General features: G+C 40.3%; 1 protein-coding gene across 1 annotated transcript in view; it reads right to left on the reverse strand.

Moving 5' to 3' along the window:
* The window catches only part of MAN1A2 (mannosidase alpha class 1A member 2), a 134394-nt gene that overhangs the window by 19803 nt on the left and 90061 nt on the right, over positions 1-24530 (reverse strand). The window contains exons 9-10 of the mRNA XM_040055492.2: positions 7678-7793; positions 1570-1789 (exon numbers count right to left, since the gene is read on the reverse strand). Coding sequence (XP_039911426.1) covers positions 1570-1789; positions 7678-7793 — 336 coding nt within the window. The remainder of the gene's footprint in view (positions 1-1569; positions 1790-7677; positions 7794-24530) is intronic.

Consider the following 24530-nt stretch of genomic DNA (forward strand, 5'->3'; position numbering starts at 1 on the left):
ATAACTGTCTGTACAGCTTTCAGTCTTTCTTGCTCATGTGTTCTTGCACAGTCATTAAATATGTAATCAAAACTTTTATCTCCCCCACCTTTTGACTTATTTAGGGTACAGAATAAACATCTGAAGGAATAAAATTAGGTCTGCTCAAACGACTGCATATTTAACATTGCATATTTTTAAATGTCAAATTAAACATTTAAATATAATTTTTCAGAATGCAACAATAGCTGCCATGTCCTACCTTTTTTTTCTTAAGCATACTCATATTTATTTCTCTTTTTCTTTTTTTAAAGCTGTTGCTAACCAAATAAAATTATCACTCGTGTGACTGAATTATTTAAAAAGACAGGCAACTACACAAGGATACAATGTAATCCTGTGAATAAATACATGAATTCTCATCTTAAAACTGCTTAGGTTTTAGTTATCATTATTTCTACTGGGAAGGTGTTTCAGAAGGTCACTTCTCTGATAGCTATGCAAAACCATTTCCAACTTCCAATCTACATTTATTCACAGTGAGCTTAAAAATCTTGCTCTTGTTACAATTGTGTTCTTTTATATCTTAAAATAACTATTTCTCTTCAGTGTTTACCCCTTGAGATGGCAATAAATTTGTTTCTTTCTTCAGTATTATTTTTTCTAGCCTGAGCAGGCCAATATCTCATGTTATCTCCACAATAGAATAAAAGCTCTGTCCCTCTATTCATTCTTTTGGTCCTTCTCTGCATTTGTTCTGCTTGAAATTCAGATTTATACAGAGTATTCTGGGTGACAAATTACACATGTCTTCTAAGGCAGTCTTAATATTATCTAATCTCTGCTGAAAATTCTTCATCTGATACAGACCAGGACATTTTTCAACTCCCAGTTCAGACAAAGAGCTCTGGACTTTTTCTACTGATCTTCTTATTTCTGATAGCCCAGTTTTCAAGATCTTTCTGCTTACTATTCTGAGACTCTTCCATTTTAATTATGCCTTACAACTATATGGCCACCCTAAGCATAATGGGTACACTTCAAGCGCCAAGGTCACCACTAAAGATGTAAAATAAACCTGGTCCAAAAGAATGGCCTTGAATGAATGAAGTCTGATGCTGCCTCCTCACCAGTCAGGCCATCGGCCTTCTCACAGTCTGCACAGTAGTCTTCATCCCCTTTTGTTTAATTGTGCTTACTCAGAATGCACTATTACTAAAACCAGTAAAAAAATCTATTTACAAATTTTTCCCTCTACTTAGCGGTAAGAACAGTATATATGAAGTTTAAAACTTCCCTATGTATCTGTGAGGACAAGAATTTACAGAAATTCCTTCCTCCCCATAGCCATATAATCCATCTTGCCTGAACGATCCAAAACTGAGGATAAACAAGCATGAAGGAACAATAAAGTCTGGGTTTGCATTTACTCACCATGATGCAGAGCAGAAGGAAATACATGGATGTTAAAAATTCATACTGGTATAAAACCAGTGCACGTTAGACAAGGTCCATGACAAATCCTAAAAATAATTACAACAGTTGCTGTATTCCAAGTACTGAAATAATTAGATTAAAAATAGGTCTTACTTGTCCTGTCATATGACTCATGACATGTATGTGCAATTTCAGCTCCAAGCTGCAAATAATGTCCAGCTTTATCATCTCTGGAACCATCTGCTCCAAGGGCAAACATTCCACCTGCAAAACAGGTCAAATGGCCCATCTTCCTTTCAAGATGCCCGTTCTTCCACTCCCCAATGAAGGTCAGTCCTCCATTGGACTTTCTGATGAGATGTTTTTCTATGGCCTACAAAGAGATTAAGAGAACTTTCAAATGCTGTTGCACAATTTGTTGTTCAAATGCAAGTTTTACTTATTAACATTCCTTTATCGAGCAAAGTCTGGTTTTCAAAACAAAAATAATTTTCTTTTTTTCAAATTCACTTCTGAGCACTACAGGAACAGACAGCTATAAGAATATCATTTCAAAGCAGAAAAAAAAAATTACCCTAACTGCTAAAAATGCTAATGACATCTAAAATAGGAAAATCAAAACATAGACAATACTGTACTTTTACTTGAGAATTCAACATTTATTTTATGGCTCAAGCAGAATTTGTCTAACTGTTAACTCTGGGAAGTACCTATTTGTTGCTCTGTGCGCTCTGTGAGTACTCAGAAAACACATCCATGTTGGAGACTTTTGGTCAGCAACACAGGCAAACCTGTACCCTCAGTCAGCCCTTAATATGAAGTGACAGGAATGCTCCAGCCAACACCTAGCTTCTCCATAGCAGCTTTCTGATTGCACATTCTTAAATGATGGGGGTCAGAGCAGCTGTTCACAAAAAACGTCATTGTTTTATACATGAGGCAACTGCTGTTTTCTTTTTGCACATTTGTACCAATACATATTGTTGCTTGTGACTTATAAATGGTATCCTTCTCTTAGAAGAATAGCTGACCTAACTTCCCAAAGTTTGCAAACAACGTCTGCTCTAAGCCTGTTTTCAGAGAGGATCACAATTCCTACCAACCTACTGCAGTATTTACTGAGTCTAGCATTAGACTGTGAGAAAGTAATGGAAGAGAAGTGTTGGTCTGCACTCCTGTTGGGCTAATTCCTTCACTAATACCACTGACAGATCTGAGGTTTGTGTTCCTGGCAGGATCCAGAGAGGAGAAGGCAGAAATAAATGACAGAGCAGAAACCAGTAAGGCTCTGACAGCTGCCAGGGTGGTTGTCTAACTATCATGCAAATTGGCATTGATGACTGCCTTCTGCCGCTAAGGAGCCTGATCTGGACAACTGTACAAGCCTCATTTGGTCTGAAAGTACTGGTACAGGAAATACTGGATCTGCTGAAAACTGCCACTGGAAAGGATATTAAGATCTGGAGCATTAACTCAGTTGATTCCATTATACTAGACTGTGACAAAACTGATGTTTTTTGACCATATGGGTCGTAAAAGTGGAGTTCTCTTTGAAGGAAAGCCACTAAAACTATGAAGACCAGGAAGGCACTAAAGCATATGGATTATTGATTTCCTAGAGGAAAGCATTTTTTTCCAAATGTTCAGTGACATTTCCTTTCAAACTGTATCTTCCCATAATTTCATAACTGTTGAGAAGTAAATGGTTGCAGAAGCATTTCCAGTGGGACAAAATTGCTGCGATTAGCACTAAAACAGGCAACAAAGGCCAAATTTATATACTTTTCTATGAGCTACTCCTCTGCTCCAGACTTGCTTTCATGGTTTGACTGAAGAGCATGTTCTAGGTGCAACGTGCTCCTCTTCTGAGCAGAAAACACATCTTCTGGACTTGAAAATAACTGCCTAGTAGAAGGGCTAGTTGTTGAAATCTGAAAAAGAAGTTCTATCAGCTACTTAATAACTAGGTTAGATCCTGAGAGTCACAAAGGATGCATTTCAAGGAGATAAATGCAACTCTCTAGAAATATTTTCTTGTTCAACAACCTGCTGCCTGCCAGCTGCAGAGAAATGATGATTAATATTTACAGTAACTAACAAGGGACAGCTGGGCATTGCTGGGAGCACTGCCTAGCGGATAAGAAAAGTTTGTGCAGGTTGGGACAGAAGTGGCATTTGTATCTTGGGCTGAATGCCTGAGGCCACAGAGGACTCCAACAGGAACTGCAAAGTGATGACATCCAGCTGGACTTCAAGGAGCATACACAAACTGGAGTGCACATGTATACCCCAACTCCCGAAGAGAAGATTTAGTTCACATCAACTAAGAGATTAACTAATGGAAGGAGCTTCCTTTGTCTGTGAAATGCCTCAGCAATAGGGGTGGTTGAGGTCACTTGGTTTATTCAGCCTAGAGAAGAGACTGAGCAGAGACCTCATTGCAGTTCTCAACATCCTCACGAGGGCCAGTGCAGGGAAAGGCACTGATCTCACTCTCGAGATCAGGGAAAGGCACTGATCTCCTGACTCTCAAGATCAGCGACAGGACTCGAGGGAATGGCCTGAAGATGTGTCAGGGGAGGTTTAGGTTGGATAGCAGGAAAAGGTTCTTCACCCAGAGCACTGGAACAAGCTCCCAAGGGAAGCAGCCACAGCACCAAACCTGCCAGAGCTCAGGAATTGTTTTGACAACACTCTCAGGTACATGGTGTGACTCTTGGGCTGTCCTGCGCAGGGCCAGGACTCGGATTCTTGATGGTCCCTTGCTATTCAAGATATTTTGTGATTCCATGAAAAACCTGAACGTTCTCTGAAGTTCATGTGCTTTTTATGACTACAAAAAATTGCATTTTCTGAGCTATCTTGCAGCAGTACTTGCTATGTTGTGACAGTCAAGCACACTGCTGAATCCTTCTTTTTAGCTCCCTAATACTGTGCAGTAAGAAAGAGGGAGGATCAAATTTATGAGCCTAACAGATTAGACTACTCAAAGCAGCAGATCAAAAGGAAGCTTACCTATCCTCCAGCTGACGTGAGAAAGAAAGAAAGACACTTGAAACCAGGCTAGCTGGAAGGCCCACATGACAATGTTGAAAGTGAAGTTAAGAGACCCGTCCTCAATTTTTATCACCACAAAAAATTCCCAACAGGTTTCACAATTTCAGCTTTTATCATAGCTGTGAATTTCCATACTAGGACATGGCAATGAAGTATCTTTTACAGTGGAAGACTGCACCCATATTATACACAGAGGGGTTATGGATATACAACTTTTTTGTATTCACGTTAGGAAGTACGTGGTGACCTGGATAAGACTTCAAATGCCATGGATCGGAAACCACGACATCTGAAGAACAGACGCTGCAGTTTTCTTCCCCGTGATAGCTCCAAGGAATGAGATATCACTGACTACTGCAAGCCTTAGCAGTGAGGTTATGTTGTCCAGCTTCCACTCACCCAGCAGTAATAAGATAAGGGAGTGAAGTGTGGCTGGACAGAGATATTCTTTTAGACTGGTGGGTGCTGAGAACATTTCCAGCTCTGTGCTGTCAGTGGGAGGAATGCATGCTACACCTTTCCCCTTCTGCTCGCACAAATGATGCAAAGAGCTTCTGCTCCACATTTTGAAAAACAAAGAAGAAGAAGTGTTAGCTACAGAGGAAGACCCATATTATAGACAAGAACAAAAGAATGGTAAGGGAATGGCCCCTTAAAAAAAATTTAAATAAAAATTCGAATTGCAGTTATGCAAAGCAAATCCTACTTAATGCCTCTCTGCCTGTGTCTTTCAGTGTCAAGCAGGATCTGGGAGAGACACAAACCCCGAAACAGAGTATGTTCCACAGCACAATAATCAGTAGAGCTCATGCAGATTCAAATGTACAGGGTAGGTTTAGCTGAGAAAAAGCTGAAGAAACTCTCTGATGCTTGGACTGCAGGTCATATCACACATGGAGCAGGAGGAACTTGGCTTTTCCTCCCTCCTATCCATAGAGTGTTTTCATGTGGTCCCAAATTTGCCTTGCTCCATCTCCATTCAGAGATGTGCCCATACAAAATGTTTGCAAGACGGTTTACAGTGAAGAGGATGAATAGGAGAGTTTATTTCTTGAAGCGTTCACAGTTTAAGAATCAGAGTAAAATATTTCAACAGTAACAAGAATGGAAGCTAGATATCAACTGCTGAACATCTTTAAACCCACAGAACCCCATAAATTGTATTTTAACCTATTAAAAATACACAACTAATGTTTTGAACTAGTAATGTAGAAATTAACAAACCTTGGAAAGCTAAGGAAGTTCAAAAGGACTGGAAAATAACCGATGCTTTACCAGTAGTTTAAAAAGTTAATAAAACAATGATATAAAATGAGTGATGTGGTTTCAAAAATAAATGTTTGATATGTGTATGCTGGTACTAGGAATATTAGGGATTTCGAGAATTTCTTGACATTTTACAAAATAGTAGTCCTAAAAAAATTCAAGGCAGCACCTATGAAGTAGACTAAAAGCTGGCTTGCTAGAACACTTCAAAGTAAAAAAAAAAAAAACCCTGTGAAAAAATAAAAAAATCCTTATCCCATGAAGATTCTGCATAGATACTTTATTCTGCATGGATACTGGGCAGCATTTCTAAAATGATCTCCAAGAAAAATGCTGGAAAGAAATTGCAGATGACACAAAAATTGATGGAACTATAGATAATGATAAAGAAAAAGTCAGTTCTGTAAAATCACTGAGAGCAGGTGACAAAATGGGTTTTGCCTGAACAATGTGTTGCAATAGAGATAAGTGTAAGGTCAAACACTGAGGAATCGGGAATGTAAATCACAGTGGTAGGAAAGTAGTAAATCAAAAAGATTATAACCAGCTTCAGAATAAAGCAACTGGAAAGTGGATGATGGTTTGAGGCAAAGGTTAAGAGTGCAAGCAGAGCTCCTGGCTAGCTGAAGAAGATAAAACCAAGAAGGAATCAGTTAGAAGAAGAATCACATTAGAAGAACCATTACATTGCTGTTTCCATACTGAAGACACTGGAAAATAAATTTTAAAAAGCTTAAGAAATTATTCAAAATCTGTTTTATATTATGAGACAAAAGAAAAAAAAGGCATTTTTCCTTCAGGAGAGAATGTCTGTTGTACATTTGATAGCAACCAGCTATATGGTGCAGATAACCCTTTAAAACAATGTAGAGAAGGAACAAGTCAAAGCAGCTGGAAGTCAAATGTAATCAAATTCAGGTCAGGAAGAAGAGATATTGCGGCTTCAAAGCAATTTTTTTGAACTTTCACTATGTATCTTTTAAAATGTGAATTTTGAGAACTCCAGGAACAGGTGTTTTGCTTTAGAAGACCGACCACAGGAAAACTAAGCTATAAAAATTTACGTTGAAAGCAACAGGGCATGCACAGAGCCTGGAACATATCAGGCACCAACCACACATCAGCACTGGGACATGAACACACAGGTCCTGCTGCTGCTGGTACAGTCACAGCTCACATGACCCACACCAGCTCAGTTACTCTCTATGTGTCTGAACTGTAGCAGAGGAGTGGTGGAACAGCAGGCACCACTAGGAGAGGATGCTGAGAGAACATGGGGAAACTGGGAAAGCAAGAGCTGGGCAGCAAAAAGCTCAGAGCCACCACAGAAAGGCTTCCACCCCAAATTCCACTGAACCATCCTGCAGTAGAGCCCTGCTTGGGCAAGCACTTCTTGGTCTTTGACAGGGAATAAGACCATAGCATGAAAGAACCATAGAAACAGCTGAAGTGTTTCTATGGTTCTGATATGAACTACATTTTAAAAGGTAAATATGGAATATAACATGTAAGTGCCTTAGAAAATAATGCAAAGAATAAAACGATTTGGGACTTCAGGTCCTAGAACGGTGAATTCTCAACACTGGAAAAAAAGTAACTTGGTTGTTCTGCACACATCTCAAGGTTGCTAGATCTCCTATTGATAAATTAGAGCTTGGGCTTTTACATTATACCATTTGGTTCAATTGTACCATTTTTAGCACAATAATCTGCATCACAGGTATTCCACAATAATACTTTTTAAACTACTCAGAGTGAAAGCTAGTATTATTCATCACTTGATTTCTTAAAACTTACATAATCAAAACAAGTCCTGTGGTTGGTGGTGGTTTTTCTGCCTTTCTGCCTAGGTTTTGTTTTGTTTTGATTTAATTTAATTTCCTTAAAATCATTAAAGATGGTTCCACTGTATTGGAAATCTCAATGAATTATAATCACCTCAATTGCATCGTCGTACATTTTCCTTGCCTCCGTGTCCATCTTGTCTGACATAAGCCAGGCTTTCAATAAATATTCATAAAAACTGTCTCCCAGCCCGCCCACGGATGTGTGATCTGTAGAAGGGAAAGAGGGAAAAACAAACAAACAAAAAAAAAGGTTGAAGTTATGTAATAGCACCTTAAACTTATTCAAAACATAAAGTTACGTTTTTAAGGCCTACTGCTGTAGAATTATAAACATTTTTAGCCTGTTTAGCAGGACAAAGCTGCTCTGCACTCTTTCCCCTCCAAACTTACATCACAGACATAGAACCTTCTGTATGTGTTCCCTATTTCTCATTCTGTACAGGCTATCCCTCAAATCAAAAGTGTACTTTAACCTATTTTTACTTCATTACAAAGAACCTAACTGTTTTGTTGCTAGGGTTCAGGGGGTTTAGGTTTTGGTTTTTGAAGGTATATGTGATAAAAGCATGTAGAAAACCTCCTAAGACCTCTGCATCCAGGATGTAACCAAGTCATGTGGCTGGCTACAAACTGCCATCCATGAACTACGCAGAATCCAATCTTTCCAGCAGATTTTTATTTCTAACAGAGTAGTTACTTGACAGACTAATGAATTTGTCAAAATAAATGTTCTTATTGAAATTATTTTAGTCAAAAGGGAAGCCCTTGCAGTGTACAACACAAGCCCTGCTCTGTTCCACTGTGCCTGTGCAGCTATGCAGAGCTGTGCCATGTGCCACAGAGCAAGGCTGCCTCACTATTAGAATCCACCAGCACAAACTGAACCTCCTAACACACAGATTTCTCTTTTGTCCCCCTTTTTGCTTTTTTCTTTTCCTTGCAGAGGTTGCTTTTCACAAATAGTGTCACTGCTGTCCTGTGCTGACAGACCGCTGGGGAACTATCTGTGTTTCTCTGTGGCTGAACTATCAAACTTCCCCACAAAAAGCCTACTGATGGTCTGGCAGCCTTGGAGCTTCTGTTCCCACCAGGGTAAGCACTCACTCTGTACACCTTTCGTTCAAAAAGCAGCACTCTGTGAGATTTAATAAGTGACTCCAATCAGAACACACATAACCTTCTCTTCCCTAATGTTACAGCCCTCAAAACAGTGGCACCAGAAGAGTCTTAGACTCCTGAAGCTAGGCAAGGGCAATGTTTAACATCAACATTGTCACAATGCCAGAAATTCCCTGCCCTAGGCATGGCTGGTTGAGTCATGCAAGCACCCTTTCACTGGGTAAAGAAAAGATACGAAACTTCCTTTTACAAAATACCTCAAAAAAGTGGTATTATTCACAGTTTTTCTGGGATAAAGGTGCAAAAGAGAGGTTGAACCCTCCTTCTGTTCTTTTTTCCTCCAAGCACCACCCTACCACAGCATGTCTGCTTGTCTGAAGATGTGAGTAGGAGGCTGGAGCTGGTAGATGCTGCTATCCTAACTCTTCTAGCTGCCTCTTGGCTCCTCTGCTACTTAAAAACGGATTTCTAAACAAAGGAAGGAGCAAGTAGAGAGCCTGTAGCTTTCCAATTTCGTTTCAAGTAGTGAATTTGAAGCAAACTACTTCATGCCCTTCTCTTACACCTCAGAATCTCCTCGACTGCCTTTTCACACCCAGTTAGTTACTCAGTGATTATGAGTTTTCATAAGCTTTCTCACCCTGAGCTGTAAGAGGACATTCAGGTCATGAGTCACTCACTTGCACAAACACGAGGGCTAGAAATTACTCTTTCAATTTAGAATTACATTCTTAAGTAGACACAAGAAAAAAAGGTCTGTGGCTTTCATGGAAAAACTAAAAAAGCCACAAACCATCCCAGGACTTCAAAGCTACAATTCATGCCAGCACTGCCGAGGGGCCGACTTCACAAGAGACAGTTTAAAGCTACTCCTGTTAAGCTGCTGCCTCGTCCCCAGCTGAGCTCTGTCACTGGAGTCAAGGAGGATCTTCAGCCCCATTTCCTTGACAGATGCACTCAGGTCCCAACAAGGACAGGCTGCTGAACCCTCAGCAGCTCCAGCTGGGTGTGGGACAGGAAAGAGCAGGAAGATGAGTTGAAAAGGTTTATTTCCTAAATGGAGAAATCTACATTCCGGTGTGTTTCAAAAGTCGATTATCAGCAACATGTCCCATTTCATGTCTATTTCTCCAGGCAGTCATTTGAGAACTGTCCTTCCCTTCTGTCAGCAGCTCTTCTCCTTCACATTGCTTCTCATCTCAGACAAGAGTATAGGGAACACAGGCACCAGAAGCATCGGGGACACAGGGTTCAGAGCCATTCCCTGGACAGCCTTTTTTGCACCTTCTCCGTGCAGAGAACAGGGCTGCTCAAGCCTCTCAGATTCAGATCCTCCTGCCATTCAGCAAGCAGAGGAGCACATGGTAAGGAACTAAAGCCTTTCAAGGGCCTTGCAACTCTCAGCAGCAGCATTTTCCTTGCTCCTTTTATGCATACCTCACTCCAGCTCTGACCAGCCCAGAGGTCAAGGCTCCTCTCTCATTCAGCACTGGGATACTCCACTCCCCAGCTGATGCCTTTCACAGCTGGCCCAGAGGCAAGACCTGTCAAAAAAGGCAAACGGATCCTGTTCCTTCTCTTCACCAGCAGGAGAGGGACATATGAAATATTTCTGGTGGGAACATAAGATGGTATTTCAGGGGAGGTGGCTGCATGAAGATGCAGCTGTCTTTATGTCCCTGTCCCCTCCCCATCCACAAAAATAGCCAAAAGAAGATGGAAGTGAAAAGGAGGCCAATGCAGGAGCTGAACTGAGTGAGTTTTCCAACTTCTGCAGCTGCATTAACTGCACCCTGGCAAGGTCTTCTTCAGGTTTTCTGCTAGTGTCTGATGGTGCTGCTAAAGCAGAATTTGCTGCATTTTATAAGAACTATAAGTAGAAATTACTTAAAACACAGTTTGGGACAGACTGTGGGTCTTTGACAATTTGCTCTCACCTACAGTGGAAATGCTAAAAAAATATTTTCCAAGGTTCCTTAGCATATATATAACTGGTGAAAACTGTAGATTTGGGTCATCACATATCATTCTCTCCTAAAAACAAAGCTCTCTGTCCAAACTTATCAAAAGGTCCAGGGTGGTAATCACTCTCTCCTGCTATTTGAGCTACAGCTCAGATGGATTCAAAGATTTAAGTCAGCTCAACTCAGAATGTTTTGCTCAGAAAAATGTTTTTCACATAAAATTTACTGACGCTTTCACACTGGCCCTACCTAACCTTTCATGTCAATCCAGAGTACCAAAAAGGAATAACTTGCGATTTGAATAACTGAGCTTACAATAGCACCTTGACACTGGGTACTCCCCAGTAAACAACTGAGAAGATAAACATGAAGTACAAGCATTTTGAAAATTTTAAAATGGATTCTTTCTTTCACATATTTAATCTGCAAGACTCATTTAATTAGCTCTTTGTCACGTAAAGGTTTTTATTTTGAAGAGCTGTTTTACAGTGAAATCCTGAAGTAGAATTCGTTCCAGATTAAGACAAATATAGCAAAAAGAACAGAAGTACGATAGCACAACAAATGTGGCTGAAGCCACATGTTCTGTTCAATGTATACATTTTTAGAACATTCCTTCCTTCAAATCAAGACAAATTTGGGTAATTTTTTCATTCTGCATTTTTCCAAATGCAGGCCCAGATGACTGGGCAAACATAAAAGGATTCCAGTCAAGGATTGCTTTGGAATTCTTTTCACACTGAAAGACACAGTAGCTGCAGTTGCAAAGATTACTTTCAACTTTTGCAACCAAAAGCAATTACAAGAAACCCGGTATTTTTTCTGGTTTGTCACACTTGAAAGCGTATTGTGTGCAAACCTGTGCAGTTAGTCTGTTTGTACGGATTCTTCTTGCCAAAAAATTACAAATAAAACCTTAATAGAAAGACAATGATATTGCAAGTTCACAGCAACATTTTTACTCAGCTACTACAAAGGATTGACATCTTTTAAATATTGGCATTTTTCTTTTTAATAAACGGCTCTCAGCTGCAAACAAAAAGCCCTCAATGAACAATAAGCCAATCAATTTCAGAGTAATACTTTAATGAGTTTTTAATGCACTGATAAAAGATCTATACTTGGTTACACAATGTGTCTCAGCTAATATGCCAAAAAGCAGACCTACATCTTTCCCACAGAGTGAGAGCGGGACCATCTTTTAAAAACTCACACCATCATTATCTAATATTCCTAAAGATGGTTTCATTCCAACTGGTCTTACTGGTACCAGCAATCCATGAGCTCCCTGCTGACACAGTCTCCCCAGACTAGAAGCAGGACAGCACTAAACCACAGCGCCAGGCAGGAGGTCAGCTAGGGCACACACAATCTCGCTGAAACGCCACTGGATCTCAGCCCCAGAGAGGAGGGAGGGTCTGCAGAGCTCTGGTGATTTGTTCTCTCTAAGTGGAATTGTTTCTTTACAAATCTGGGGAGACAAATGGACTTTTTTTTCCCGCAAACAGCTCTTCAAGGCATAAGAATCAAGGTTCCCCCTCCTCAATGACAGGTGAGGGGGCACTGAGATGGATCTGGCCGCTCTTTCTCTGCAGGACTAATTTTTGGGGACTGTTGCAGATAACAGAGATACTACGCATTCACACAGCTCATTCTCATTTGTCATACCCAGACCTAGCTGATATCTGTAAATAACTTCCTCCGCAGCAAACCCATTTCCACATGAACGGCAGCGGTTCCCAAGAATACTGTTACGGCCACAGACTGCAAGTTACCAACACTTCCTTTTGTTTACAGGGAAAGTTTGGTTCAGTGAGCAACAGCACGTTTCCCACAACAACTGACAGCCCCCTAAAGATAACATTAATAATGAAGCCTGCTCTAATGAAGGGTCTACCTGCTCTCTAGAGCAAACTTAAGATGCGCAAATTATTTTTAAGCAGATGGCTTCAAGTAGTTACCAGCAGCTTAATGAGGCAAATTTCAAATAGTTCATGATTTGCTAAATCCTCTCTGCTTTGTGCCTTAATTGTTCAATTGCCATTTCTTGGCAAGGAGCAAGAATAAAGAAAGAAGCCAGGCATTGTATTAAAGGCAGCAGCCATGCCAGAGCTGATGGTGTAGTCCCAACACCTGAGGGTGAGGCTTCCTGCTAGCCAGGAGCAGACAGGGAGTGAGCCACTGGCCCTCCCTGACCCCAGGGCACATCCACCCTCGGCAGAAAGCTCCTGCCTCGCTCACTGCACACGGGATCAAAAAGATGCAGTACCATACTGAGCAGAGGCACGTTTAGCATGCACGGGCTGCCCTGCTGGAAAGCAAAACGGGGAGATAACACTGGAGCAGTGCAGAAGCACAAGCAGGTGGAGATGAGGATCGACTATGCCACAGTATTTTTAATTCACCGATTGTAACTACAGCACCGATTCAATATTTTAAACTGAGAGAGAGCAACCAAGCAAAAAATTACGAATTTGTCTATTTGTAAACTCAAATCTAGGAAGTGCAATCGTTACTTTTGACTTTAAAATAAAGCAAAATTCACTAAAACCTGCGCTATACACTCCGTAGACTGGAAATGCCAAGATAAACCACTGTCTCATTTGAACCAAGAGCAGTAGTACAGAACTACTTTGCAACAAAAGAAGCAATAAAAAGGGAGGCTGATCTTCCTCAAGGATCACAAACTGACGAACTGCTATTGTAATATGTCAGAGAAGGAGTTCAAGAGTGAAAAAGTTAAGTGACCAGGAGGGGGTAGCAAAGCGATTAAGCTAATAATGAGTTTCATTAAGAAACACGCAGACCCCATCACCATTAGTTGTTCTGGCCTGCACCAAACCGGCCTTACACTGCAGGAGCCCTTTTCCTCGGCGCAGGAAACTTTCAAAGAATTGGTTTTCTGTTTGTCTTCAGGCTGGCTCTGATTAAATTTCAGTTCAATCTTTACTTCATGTAGTTGGACTTAGTGCTTCTCAGCTGCTCTAAATAGGTGCAAGCTCCCCTTCTAATCCTTTAATCCAGAAAGCTGAGGCCCTGGAAATTGCAGCTGCTGCAACTCACAGCAGAAATTCAACCTAAGGATGTCATAAGCCACAGTGGCTGGCTTAAAAGTGCAAACACTTGTAAATTAACTGCAGCAGAGGCAGCCCTGATAAAAGGAGGTGAAGGCGCAATTTTTAGTCGAATATAAACTATGTATCACTAAGGAACACATTACCAGCATGAAATTTTTTCTGAAGACGTGCAGGGTCTTACATAAGAGAACCACATTTGAAGAATCTAACTTAAGCATTTATCAGCTGGGAGGCAGCTGAACAGACACTGCTTCCCATTCTACTGCCTGGCACCACAGCAGAATCCAACAACACGAAACACCTCAGTGAGCTCCTCCCAACCTGGGGGTGCACGATCGCTCCTGCTCAGCACGCACAGCCCTGGAGAATGGAGCAGCTGAACTCTAAACGGAGAAACTAGGTGTGAATATTTTAACAAGGCTCGGAAAAATATGGAGGGTTCTTAACTGTACTCCTTGAAAAAACAAACTTTAATCCGAGTAGAAACACGTTCCACTTCCAGTTTCATTTAGAGATGGCTAAAGCTTTGTCAAAGTCGTTTAAAGAAACCCCAAGAGAACAGCTTGAGGCAGGCAGAATATTCCAGTTGGAAGAACTAAAGTCTGGCAGGTACAAGAAACTGAAAACACAATCACTTAAGGGAAGGTATTAAGCAATCTTAATTATAAGTGCAACCACTTTATCATACAATAAAATTAAGCAAAATTACTTCCTACAACTATAGAGACTATAAAACTAAAGATTAAAAATGGCTGAACTTGCACAATTCAAGTGTGTCCAAAGACAATAGAAATACTTTGAAACAGACCAGCAAGTATAACCAGCCAATTAATACGTATTTTTAGGTAACTAATGTGCTCAGAATCAAAACACTTCTTCAGACTGAATGCAATTTATGGTTCTGCAGTGTCAAAGGAATATCCTAATTTGGTATCTTACAACAGACTGTACTTTCACTCTCAGGAATTCACAGCTGGAACAAATGTGGTGTTTTTTTGGTTTTTTGTTTTTTTAATTCAAACTTTCCTGCAACATCAAAACATTCCAGCTAGTATTTATAATTCTGGAAAGATTTAGGTCATCTCTCGGAAGACATGTTCAGGAATTAAACACCAATCAACTAAATACATCCAGTCCACATGCTAAAATTAGGAACACATTAAATCCTTATATTGGTGTGTTTACTGAGAAGTGGCCTTTTAATCACCTGAAGTTGTCTTTTCAAGGTTATTACACTCACCCACAAGAGCCACCCAAATGAAGCACACCTGCCTCTCAACCAAGTTTGGAGTCACTGTAAATCCCAACCATGTGGGCAGCTTTAATGAAGCCGCTGGGATTTCCAGTGGATTGGTGGGAAGTCATGTGCATGTTTGTCTCTGATGACTTTTTTTTTTACTTGAAAAGGGGGCTGTGAAAAGAAGCTAAAAGGGGTAACATCACCTGCCTCAAACAATACTGCTGTAGGTATGTGCCCAAAACCCAAAGAGTCCCTTTTGAATAAGAGTTCATATGCAGGGGTATTGACAAGCTCTTAAAGTCATTACACACTTCAGTTTATTCACCTTAATCTTTCTTGAAGATCTCAATTCTCCTCTTGAAGATTATAAACAAGAACACAGGAAAGGGAAACTTTTATTAGACTAAATCTAGTCCAACACTCATCTGTACTAAATCAGCTGGCAAAACCACTGTCAAAAATTTCACCCTTCAAGTTATATCAAGACATGGCAGCTCATATATTTACATGTATATGTGTGCATATATATATACACACACACACACATATATCCCACATGGAAGCTGACAGTCAAAAGTGATTCCAAGAAGCAAGGAAAGACACTCCCTGTTTTTTATGTACTTTTGGATTACACCACGTGCAATATAAATCCAGAAACTCTGTTTCCTTCTCCTAAACTTCAGTCTATGTAGCTCTTACTTTTCTTCCCATGACAGATGCCTGAAATGGCACACACAGCCACCTGAAGTTTTGGCCACTCTGTGAGTGCTGGGAAATTGTGCTGATTGTAAGACTTGTTCAGTCCATGCTCTGTGACTGAGCTACCACACCGTATGTGGACTGCATTCATCACCACCCCTCTCTTACTTGACTATATATGTCATGTGGAACCATATCTGTAAGATCACACAATACTCAAGTCGAGACGGTATTTTAGCTTGCCGCTACAAGAACAGTCCAACTCCCAGTGGAACTTCAGGATTAAAAGAAGCCATAGGTAAGATACATTCAATGTTCACTGAACAGAACTATAGACCCTCTCTCCTCAATGTCACCAAACTGGAAATGTTTCTCATGTGGCCACCAGCAGGTACATCTCCACTTAGAACTCAGAATATGAAGCCTCACATACTGAAGACAGAATAAAAAGGAACAGATGTCAGATGTGACAACAGATGTGTCATCCAAATTTACCAATCATCTAGAGAGCAGTGACAGAAACACTTAAGTGCACAGCCTCTAAAACATTATAGGGAAGGAATAAATAGAACCAAGAAAGTTTAATAAGGCTGTAACAAGTTTATGACTGGACTTTGATACGCTTCCCTTTCATAAGAAACTAGTAAGTCAAGAATGGTTCAAAAATGCAGCTTTAGGCATAAAATCATCAAAGAAATAATGAAATTCCACTAGAAATCAAACTCTAAAAACTCACAGAGCATGTGTCAAAGGGTAACTTTTTACCTCCCGATCATTTTAAGTTAATGTCTTCAAAGCCATCAGTGTATACTCTCAAAAATATCAGGCAGTACCCTAAACATGTCACACTTCACTAACACAGATGAATTTACTGAATTCACAGTGAGAAAGATAAATGGAAAAGCTGCTGTGGGACAAATCACAAATTCTAGATATTGATGAACTCCCCATCGAGATCATGCTCTAAAAGTAAAGCATGGTGGTACAGCAAAATGAAATATTCATCTCTTTGCCTAGCAATGTATGCAAGCATTCTCATAACCCAAAGTTATATCATATCCAAATCCTTTCTTTAGGAATTATTTATAGGCACTCCTTTTCAAATGCGTAATTCGTATACGTGTCTAACCTTCCACTAACAACAGAAGCTTTAACACACTAAACAAAGCTTTTATTTTTTCAGCTTTTTCAGCATCTTGCTCAGCAGACCAGCAAAACGTCTTAACCTTGTAGTCTTATAAAAGCATATTCCCTATAATGCATAGTTCTGTTGTATTTCATTAAAATAAAGCTTTAACAGATTATCTTGCTCTTGGCTTCTGATGAATAAACAAATTTGAATGCAGCTTTTTCTTGGAACACAGCTAATTACATTTGTACAAGGTTGTAAAGGAAAAGTGCAAGGGGAATTCCCCAGCAGAGATTACACAGATTATTTTCTATTCAAAACACATGCAGGTTCCTAAGGACAGAACAACACAAAATAAATTGGAGAGTAAAATTAAGGACACCTGCCAAGATAGCAAAAAAAAAAAAAAAAAAAAAGCAAAGAACCACCCCCACCTCCTAATATGCAACAGCATGCCTACTGCTGGAAGTCTAGAAATAATGCTGTAATTTCATTTGTTCATAATGTAATAAACTGAAAGCAGATTTCAAATAGAAAAACCTACGTAAATAAATGCTTACACCAATGCCCAAACTAACTATCACATACATCACATTTCTCCAGTTCTATAAATAATGTTCCAAATGTGAATTAAAAAAGAAATTTATTTGCTAAATCAAATAAATGTGCAATAATGCAGTCAGGTTGGGAACTACTCTACAAGTACTTTTACAATATGCAATTATTTTAATTCTGCACCATTTCTATTTAAGAGAAAGAAAATCTTTTCCTTCTGCTGAAGAGGAAAAATAATCATCTGTGAGTTAAAGTATTAGAAATTATTATTCACAAGTCCAAATAGAAAGTAGTTATCTGATGAGTTTTGGAAAATACTTTGGAATATACAGGCTTACTTGACCCAATTCCCTTTGCTTCCTTTTAGGTTACGGATGTTTTGCCAGAACTTGACATTACATTTCACAGTTTTATTTTTCCTGACTCATGGCATTGCTTGTTTCTTTAAAGGTATAGGTATTAATAGACATAATCTAAGATACTCCTTGTGTTAAGCAAGGCACGTAGTAAATAAATAAGGGTAGGAGAGAAAATGCGTAGTATCTTCATACTTAAAAGAGATTATGAGCAGCTTCAGCTGGCAAAGAGAGGTTTTCCAGTACTAGCATCTTTTCACTGCCTCTGCACTATCAACCTGTTAAATTATGCTGCAATTATATTTTTATCTGAAATATGTATCTGCAGTATTTCTTTAATCTTATGAAAGACTACTTCATTCTTCAGTATTATTCACTTCACCTTGCCATCTGCAAGGGTTTTCATCTCCCAGAGGCAGGTGTAAAGACTGAAAGGGTTTCTTGCTTCATTTTAAAAATGAAAGGCCTGATAACCGATAAAAAAATCAGGATCTGGATTTCTATCTCTGTTGCAGTGTCCCTTCAAGCCTGGCAGGCGTTGACCACAGGCTAGCTCAGTTCTGCACTGCGACAGCGTGGATCGGTCGGGGTTACAGGCAGGGCGAGTAACCTCCTCCCGGTGAGTTCTTGGTTCCCCACACTGGCGAGTGGACCTGATGGAATTGCGACTGCAACGACAGAAAAAGGGTCGACTCTCTTGAGCAGGGTGGAAGGTAGTTTATTAAGGGGAGTCTGGCAAGGAGCTCCGCCTCAGCCTACTGCTGCCCAGAGAGAGCAGAGATCAAAGCCTGACGGCCACTTATAACCAGGGGAGGGCTGACAACGGGTCAGCCAACCGGGGAACACGGGGGTGTAACAGGGGGTGTCAACCTAAGAACAAAGAATGAATCACAAGAGGGGAGGAGGGGATTCCCCGGGCACCAGCCTACCACTCGATGCCTCTCCTGGATCTTTCCAGAATCCAGGGAAGGGTCTCAAAGTGACAGACAGGGCAACCATGAGGAGAGGGGGGGAATTGACAGGGACAGGTGCAGGGGAGAAATGATTGGCATATAACGTCTGGTTATAAAACTAACTCATAAGGGGGAAAACCATTACAGAACACAGGGGGGTAGAGTGGAATAAACCATTACAAAAATAACTTATAAATCTTACAAAAATAATTTAATAAAAAAACTCTTGCACCAACACATATCTCTGTAGCAACCTTGAAGGCTTGCATTCAAGAGAGCCACGCTCCCTATGGATCAGAGTTCACAATATCAGTACCCTTCAGCTGACATGCTGATTTTTCTCAGTGTTCGCACTCTTACAAGGGGATTATGCAGAGTGTGACAGCACCTTCTTCATCAAAAAGGGTCTGCAGATCACAGGGGCTGGGAGAGCTGGGTGGCAGAGCTCAGAGGCCGACAGTGGGTCACAGAGCCTTAGGTTTACATGCTAGCAACTGAAAACACCTGGGTGTGCTTGTTTTGCCCAGTGAATTTAAGTCTGAGTGTGTGTGTAGTTCAATAGCAAACTCCCAGCTGGACAGCAGGAGATCTGCATCTGGAGAGACCCAAGCTCTTTGCTGATGGCTGCACAGGTCCAGGGTGCAAGCACAGGCGCAAGAGCCTCTGCTAATATTTGAAGGATCCACAAGCATGAGGACACTTGTGAAGGGTGCAAGCCCATGCATCTATTTGACATCAGGAGGAGGATCAACACCTGGCTACCTGTGGGTGTGTTGCAGGTGAGTTGTGGCAGGACTACACAGGAGTGCTGCAAAGGCAGGGTTGTCAGTGGCTCTCTGCGTGGGCAGCTGCATCAATGTCCTCTTAATGCATGTGTGCACCTCTGGAATATGTCCTGACTGCAAATGGGAACTTCAGCAGTCACATCCATCAGACAGGGATGGCGACATTTGGACCTGGCTGGGCTTCAAGAGCTGGAAAGGAGGAGTCTTGGAGTCTCCTGAATGCAGTGGTTTTCTTACCATCTTTAACCGTGTTATATAAATTTACATCAAATTTATTTTCACTGTTCCTTTAAATTCTGAAAAACAAGTATAGACAGATGGTGCTATGTATTTGATACAATATCATATCACAAATGAAAATAGATAGGATGCATTGCTCATGGTTTGTCTATTACCTGCAAGAACTCTGCAAGAGTTTTTAAACGAAGCAGTTTGGTTAATTATCAGGCTCAGCCCAAGAGCATTAGCCTCAAACCACCTGTACAGGCAGGCATAAAAAACCTGGAATATTCACCCAGTATTTCTACTGACTTACTGACAGTAATTTAAATTTTTTTTCCCCCAATGTTTGAAAATTGCACCATTTTAAAAGAGTGTAAATCTAACACAAATAAATTAAATCCTTGCCTTCTCCAAGTAGCATTTCAAAATTAAAAGTGCTTGGTTTGATTTAATCAGTTATTGTTGAAAATTAAAGACCACCTGAAGAAAAGGCAATATGAACATCCATAAAGGTCTTTGCTTAAGTTTATTTAAAGGCCAGTCTACGGCACAACCAACTGGGAAATAGAAGATGTAAGCTTCTCCCATTCAGCCACCTGGGTTGTGCCTCTACCTACCCTGTAGTAACAGGTGCAGGAAGCTACAAGAAAGTGAGAACATCACCAGAAGGGGCTAAGGTAGTGTAACAGGCTAAATACCTGTGTGAATCTTCTTATTGTCTATAAAGGATAGCTATCACTTTGTCATGGAAGACACCATTTAAATTTAGTGCATTTCATACTCTTATCACACATGATCAATATCATTGTCAGTGAGTTCTTACAAAGATGGTGACAGTGTCCCCCACTGGGCTTTTAACTTGGACTACTTTCAAGTCTAACTAAGGGGCTTGTTTTCTGTAAGGAGACATGAATAAAGCAGCAGAGAATAGACTGCAGCCTGAATGTTCATCACATCAGCATTCGGTGGTGCCAAATTTAGTGTCTGCTGCTACATTCCTAATAGCAATGCTCAGCTCATGCATCATAAATCCACATGCTAGCTTACTTCATAGCAACTTGTTAATGTGCCCACATATCACTAAGGTGTAATAAACATGTAAGATTAACACAGAATGACATTTATGCTTATTTTCTTGCATATGGAAGCCAGCTTTGGCCTAAACCCCAACTTTAGTAACCAATCCAGGTAACTCCACAGGTAGCCCAGATGCAGGAAATGAGATCTGAAGTTAAGAGTAATTAGAGTTCTCCTTCAATAACAGTATTACTTGCAAGAGGTGCTGGAACCAGAAGAAATTAAGAAGTTTCTTTTCAGACTCGGAAAGCAAAAAGGAAGAATGTCCAGATTACAGCAATGTGCAAACATGACGTGCGCGCCCGACTTTGCAATAACACACAGGTCTGGCATTTCTTTTGTTATTGCTCTTCCAGTTGGTATTCACACCTAACATGCTTGCAAATGCAAATTAAATTTTTTCAACGTATTTTAATTTTCTAAGAAATTGCCATTTTTTAGTACAAATCAACGTCCACGATTCTGAAATCTCTGCTTTTTTAATCAACCTTTGGCTACCTTTGCTTAGGAGTCTTCTCTAGAAAGCACTGTTACTTCTTTTGCAAGTAATCTAAACCCAAAATTCTGATGCTCACACCAATCCAACTACTCACCATGTGTAAAGAAAAAGCTAACAAAGCCAACTGAAGGTTAACGTGAGAGGTTAGAAAATCCTTCCTTTCAGTCTTACAGAAACTGAAACCCCAAAGCAGAAGTATTGTAAATAACTTGGTCCTACCGGACCACCACCTTAGCCCATAAGTAAAAATGGAATCTGCCAACATTCCTGTGGGCATTATAGCTTGTGCTTTCTAGCAAATGCCTCAGTGAGCTGACAAGTCCTGAGCTGAACCCATTCAAAAGCTGCCTGTCATGACCCCCCCTGCTGTAATAATAACTGCACATTATAAGGTTAAAGCTAACTATTCAGCCATCATTTTTCTCCTCCTGGGTATAATGAACCCCCTTGCTACTACACAGACCCGTTGTATTATAAAGCATTTGCATTGGAAAGCACAGGGATTTAGCAATGACCAGTAAGCCATTCACCTAGCAGTTTTTAGGACTGGGGTTTACAGCACTCAAATGGAAAGAAATGATGGGATGAAGCAGTAGTCCTTGCTCAGTCCTGCCTGCTATGGCTTCAGACGCTGGCTGCTGCTGCTTCATGGAGGCAGGCAGAAAAAGAAAGAAGTAATCTGCTGCCAGAAGCCTTCTTCAAGGGCTATGTCAAGTGCATTAAATGCAAGTGAAAATTTAGATTAATTAAATGGTAATCACTTCAAAGACACAGCTATAGATTGATGCCACACTGACATAATGATTTGACTCATCTCTAGAACTTGTTAAGAACCTGGAAGCAGTGGTCACATCCTTCTTGATGAAATCATCGTTACTAATTGACTGCTAAGTTACTTCACTGATTATAACTTTTTAGGCATTTGTAACAGAAACATTGATTGGTCTGAATGAAAGTGCATGTCTTTGTAAGCTCCAGCAGACGAACAAGTGAAAAAGATGGTCTGCACATCTCAGGGCAGTGTCCCCAGCACATCAATCCCAGCAGTGAAACTGCAGAACATGCTATTTATACTGAGATCAAAAGGCCTGAACTCTGATAAATCAAACCCCAGCAGAAATGACTCACTGGACCCTGCACCCTCACATCAGAAGGATATCAACGAGGTTGCAGCATATCACATTCACTGCTTCCTTTCTCCTAACCCAAGAAGAGCACAGACCACATTTTGAGCATACATTTATTTAAAGGAGGCAAACGAGATGAGACACAGCAACATGGCCTAAGATCTACGGAGGCTAAGACAGAAATATTCTGAGACACAGAAAAACCCCCTGACAACTGCTGATCCCCAAAAGGCTTGAAAGACCTTTACAAAAGCTAGCTTATCACCATTCAAGAACCCTGAATATGCGAAGAAGACTGGGGTGCCAATGGTTAAAACCCACAAAATTAGGGTGTGTCTAGGCTCCTAGTGGAAATAGCGCTGAGAAGGTATCAAAATACTCTCTCAAGTATCAACGTAAAAGGTATCAAGAATTTTCCACAAGGTTCTTGTTGCAAGTAGAGATGAATCCAGTTTATGGGCCTACGGGGCTATACCAAAACCAGAGAAAACGATGTTTCCCTTTTCTTCCACAATCTTGCAACAGGAATTTCCTTTGCATATTCACATTTACCTACCAGCTTGTTGGAACAAAATTAAACAACACAGCAATATTTCTAGAAGCTTACAATTTTTCTTCTATTCAAATAGTGTAATTTTTTTTCCTTAAAAAAATAAAAGGCAAAGACAAAATGTAACTGCTTAGAAAATTTGATCTAAATTAGTTCTTCCACTATATATTTGAGAATCAAGAATGAATTGGTAATAGCATCAATTGGTCTGACTGCTGAGTTCACACCACCACTGATGTTTTTATTACTTTGAATAAAGGTACTCACCACTGGAATAAAGGGTACAGAAATAGAAAATAAACCCACCATTAGAAAGATACTATATTGCAGCTATATCCCATAGTTCTTCAGCAGTGGATTTAGGAATGCATTTATGCAAATTTATTTAATCTATTTCACACCACTCATGACTTAGTTGGAATACTGTACAGATTAACAAAAAAAAACTAACTAGAATTGAACCAAAAAAAGTGTGATTAGAGAAAAAATTGTAGAAAGAAAGAAAGGAAGAGAAAGAAAAAGGAAGGAAAGGAAGGAAGGAAAGGAAAGGGGGGAAAAGAAAGGGAAGAGGACGAGGAAGAGGATGAGGACAAGGAAAGCAACATTAGAAAGGTCAGAGTGAAGAGTTACTTGTATCTAGGCAAATAAAGTGTTCTGAAATAATTCTCAAAAACTACTTTGTACAAGATAAGATGCATCAAACTAAAGGTCAGAGCCAAGATGAAAAGGGCAGCTTTCCCAGAAGCTGGAAAAAGAAAAGTTATGCTTTGATACTCTTTCTATTGTCTCAGTCTTTCCAGTACAAAGGTACATAACAAGCCAAACACAATGCTCTTTGAAATGACCTCCTGAGGGGAACATAAAAACCTTGCCTGCCCTAATACCAGTTGTGGGACTCAAGCCAGTAACAGTGTAGGGGACTTAGACACGAGTCCTCTAGTGAATTGGAATGTTGTGTGTGAAGGCATGACCATTACTTGACTCACTTATGCATAGCAGGACACAAACTCTGCAAGGGAGAAAGAAATTTCTGCCTAAGCCTCAGTGACTCCATCTCATCTGTCCAGTGTTTCCAACCACAAGTTCCTTTACTGTAACTTCTTAAATTTTGGCAAACAGATGCACTGAAGAGTGATCTACCAGGGCTATAACAGAGACATTTTGTTCTCATTCCATCCAGGTTTGTGAAAGGAAACACAGAATTACAGATTCTTGCTATCTAGTCCCCACAAAATCAGTACTAGGCTTACATATGCTGATTGTCCTAGTTTCAGCCAGGACAGCATTAATTTTTTACAGTAGCTGGGAGCGCGCATGGCCAGACCCCAATGTTATTCAATACCATCTCAGGTCGTTGCCAGAGGCAGGGAAAATGACTCCTCTCAGAATAAGGATCCCTGACTGTTCTTTCTGGTCAGGGAGAAGAAAGTGGTTGGAAAGAACAGGTCTTCTATGTAAATCCTTTCTTTGTCTTATACCTTTTGTTATTAACATTGTCGCAGTTACTGTTCATTTTCTCATCTCACTGTTGTTTCCAGTAAACTGTTCTTACTCAAGCAGTGATCTTTGCCTTTTGTGCTTCCAATAGGAGG

This window comes from Hirundo rustica, chromosome 2, assembly GCF_015227805.2.
Source record: "Hirundo rustica isolate bHirRus1 chromosome 2, bHirRus1.pri.v3, whole genome shotgun sequence".
NCBI classification, from domain to species: domain Eukaryota; kingdom Metazoa; phylum Chordata; class Aves; order Passeriformes; family Hirundinidae; genus Hirundo; species Hirundo rustica.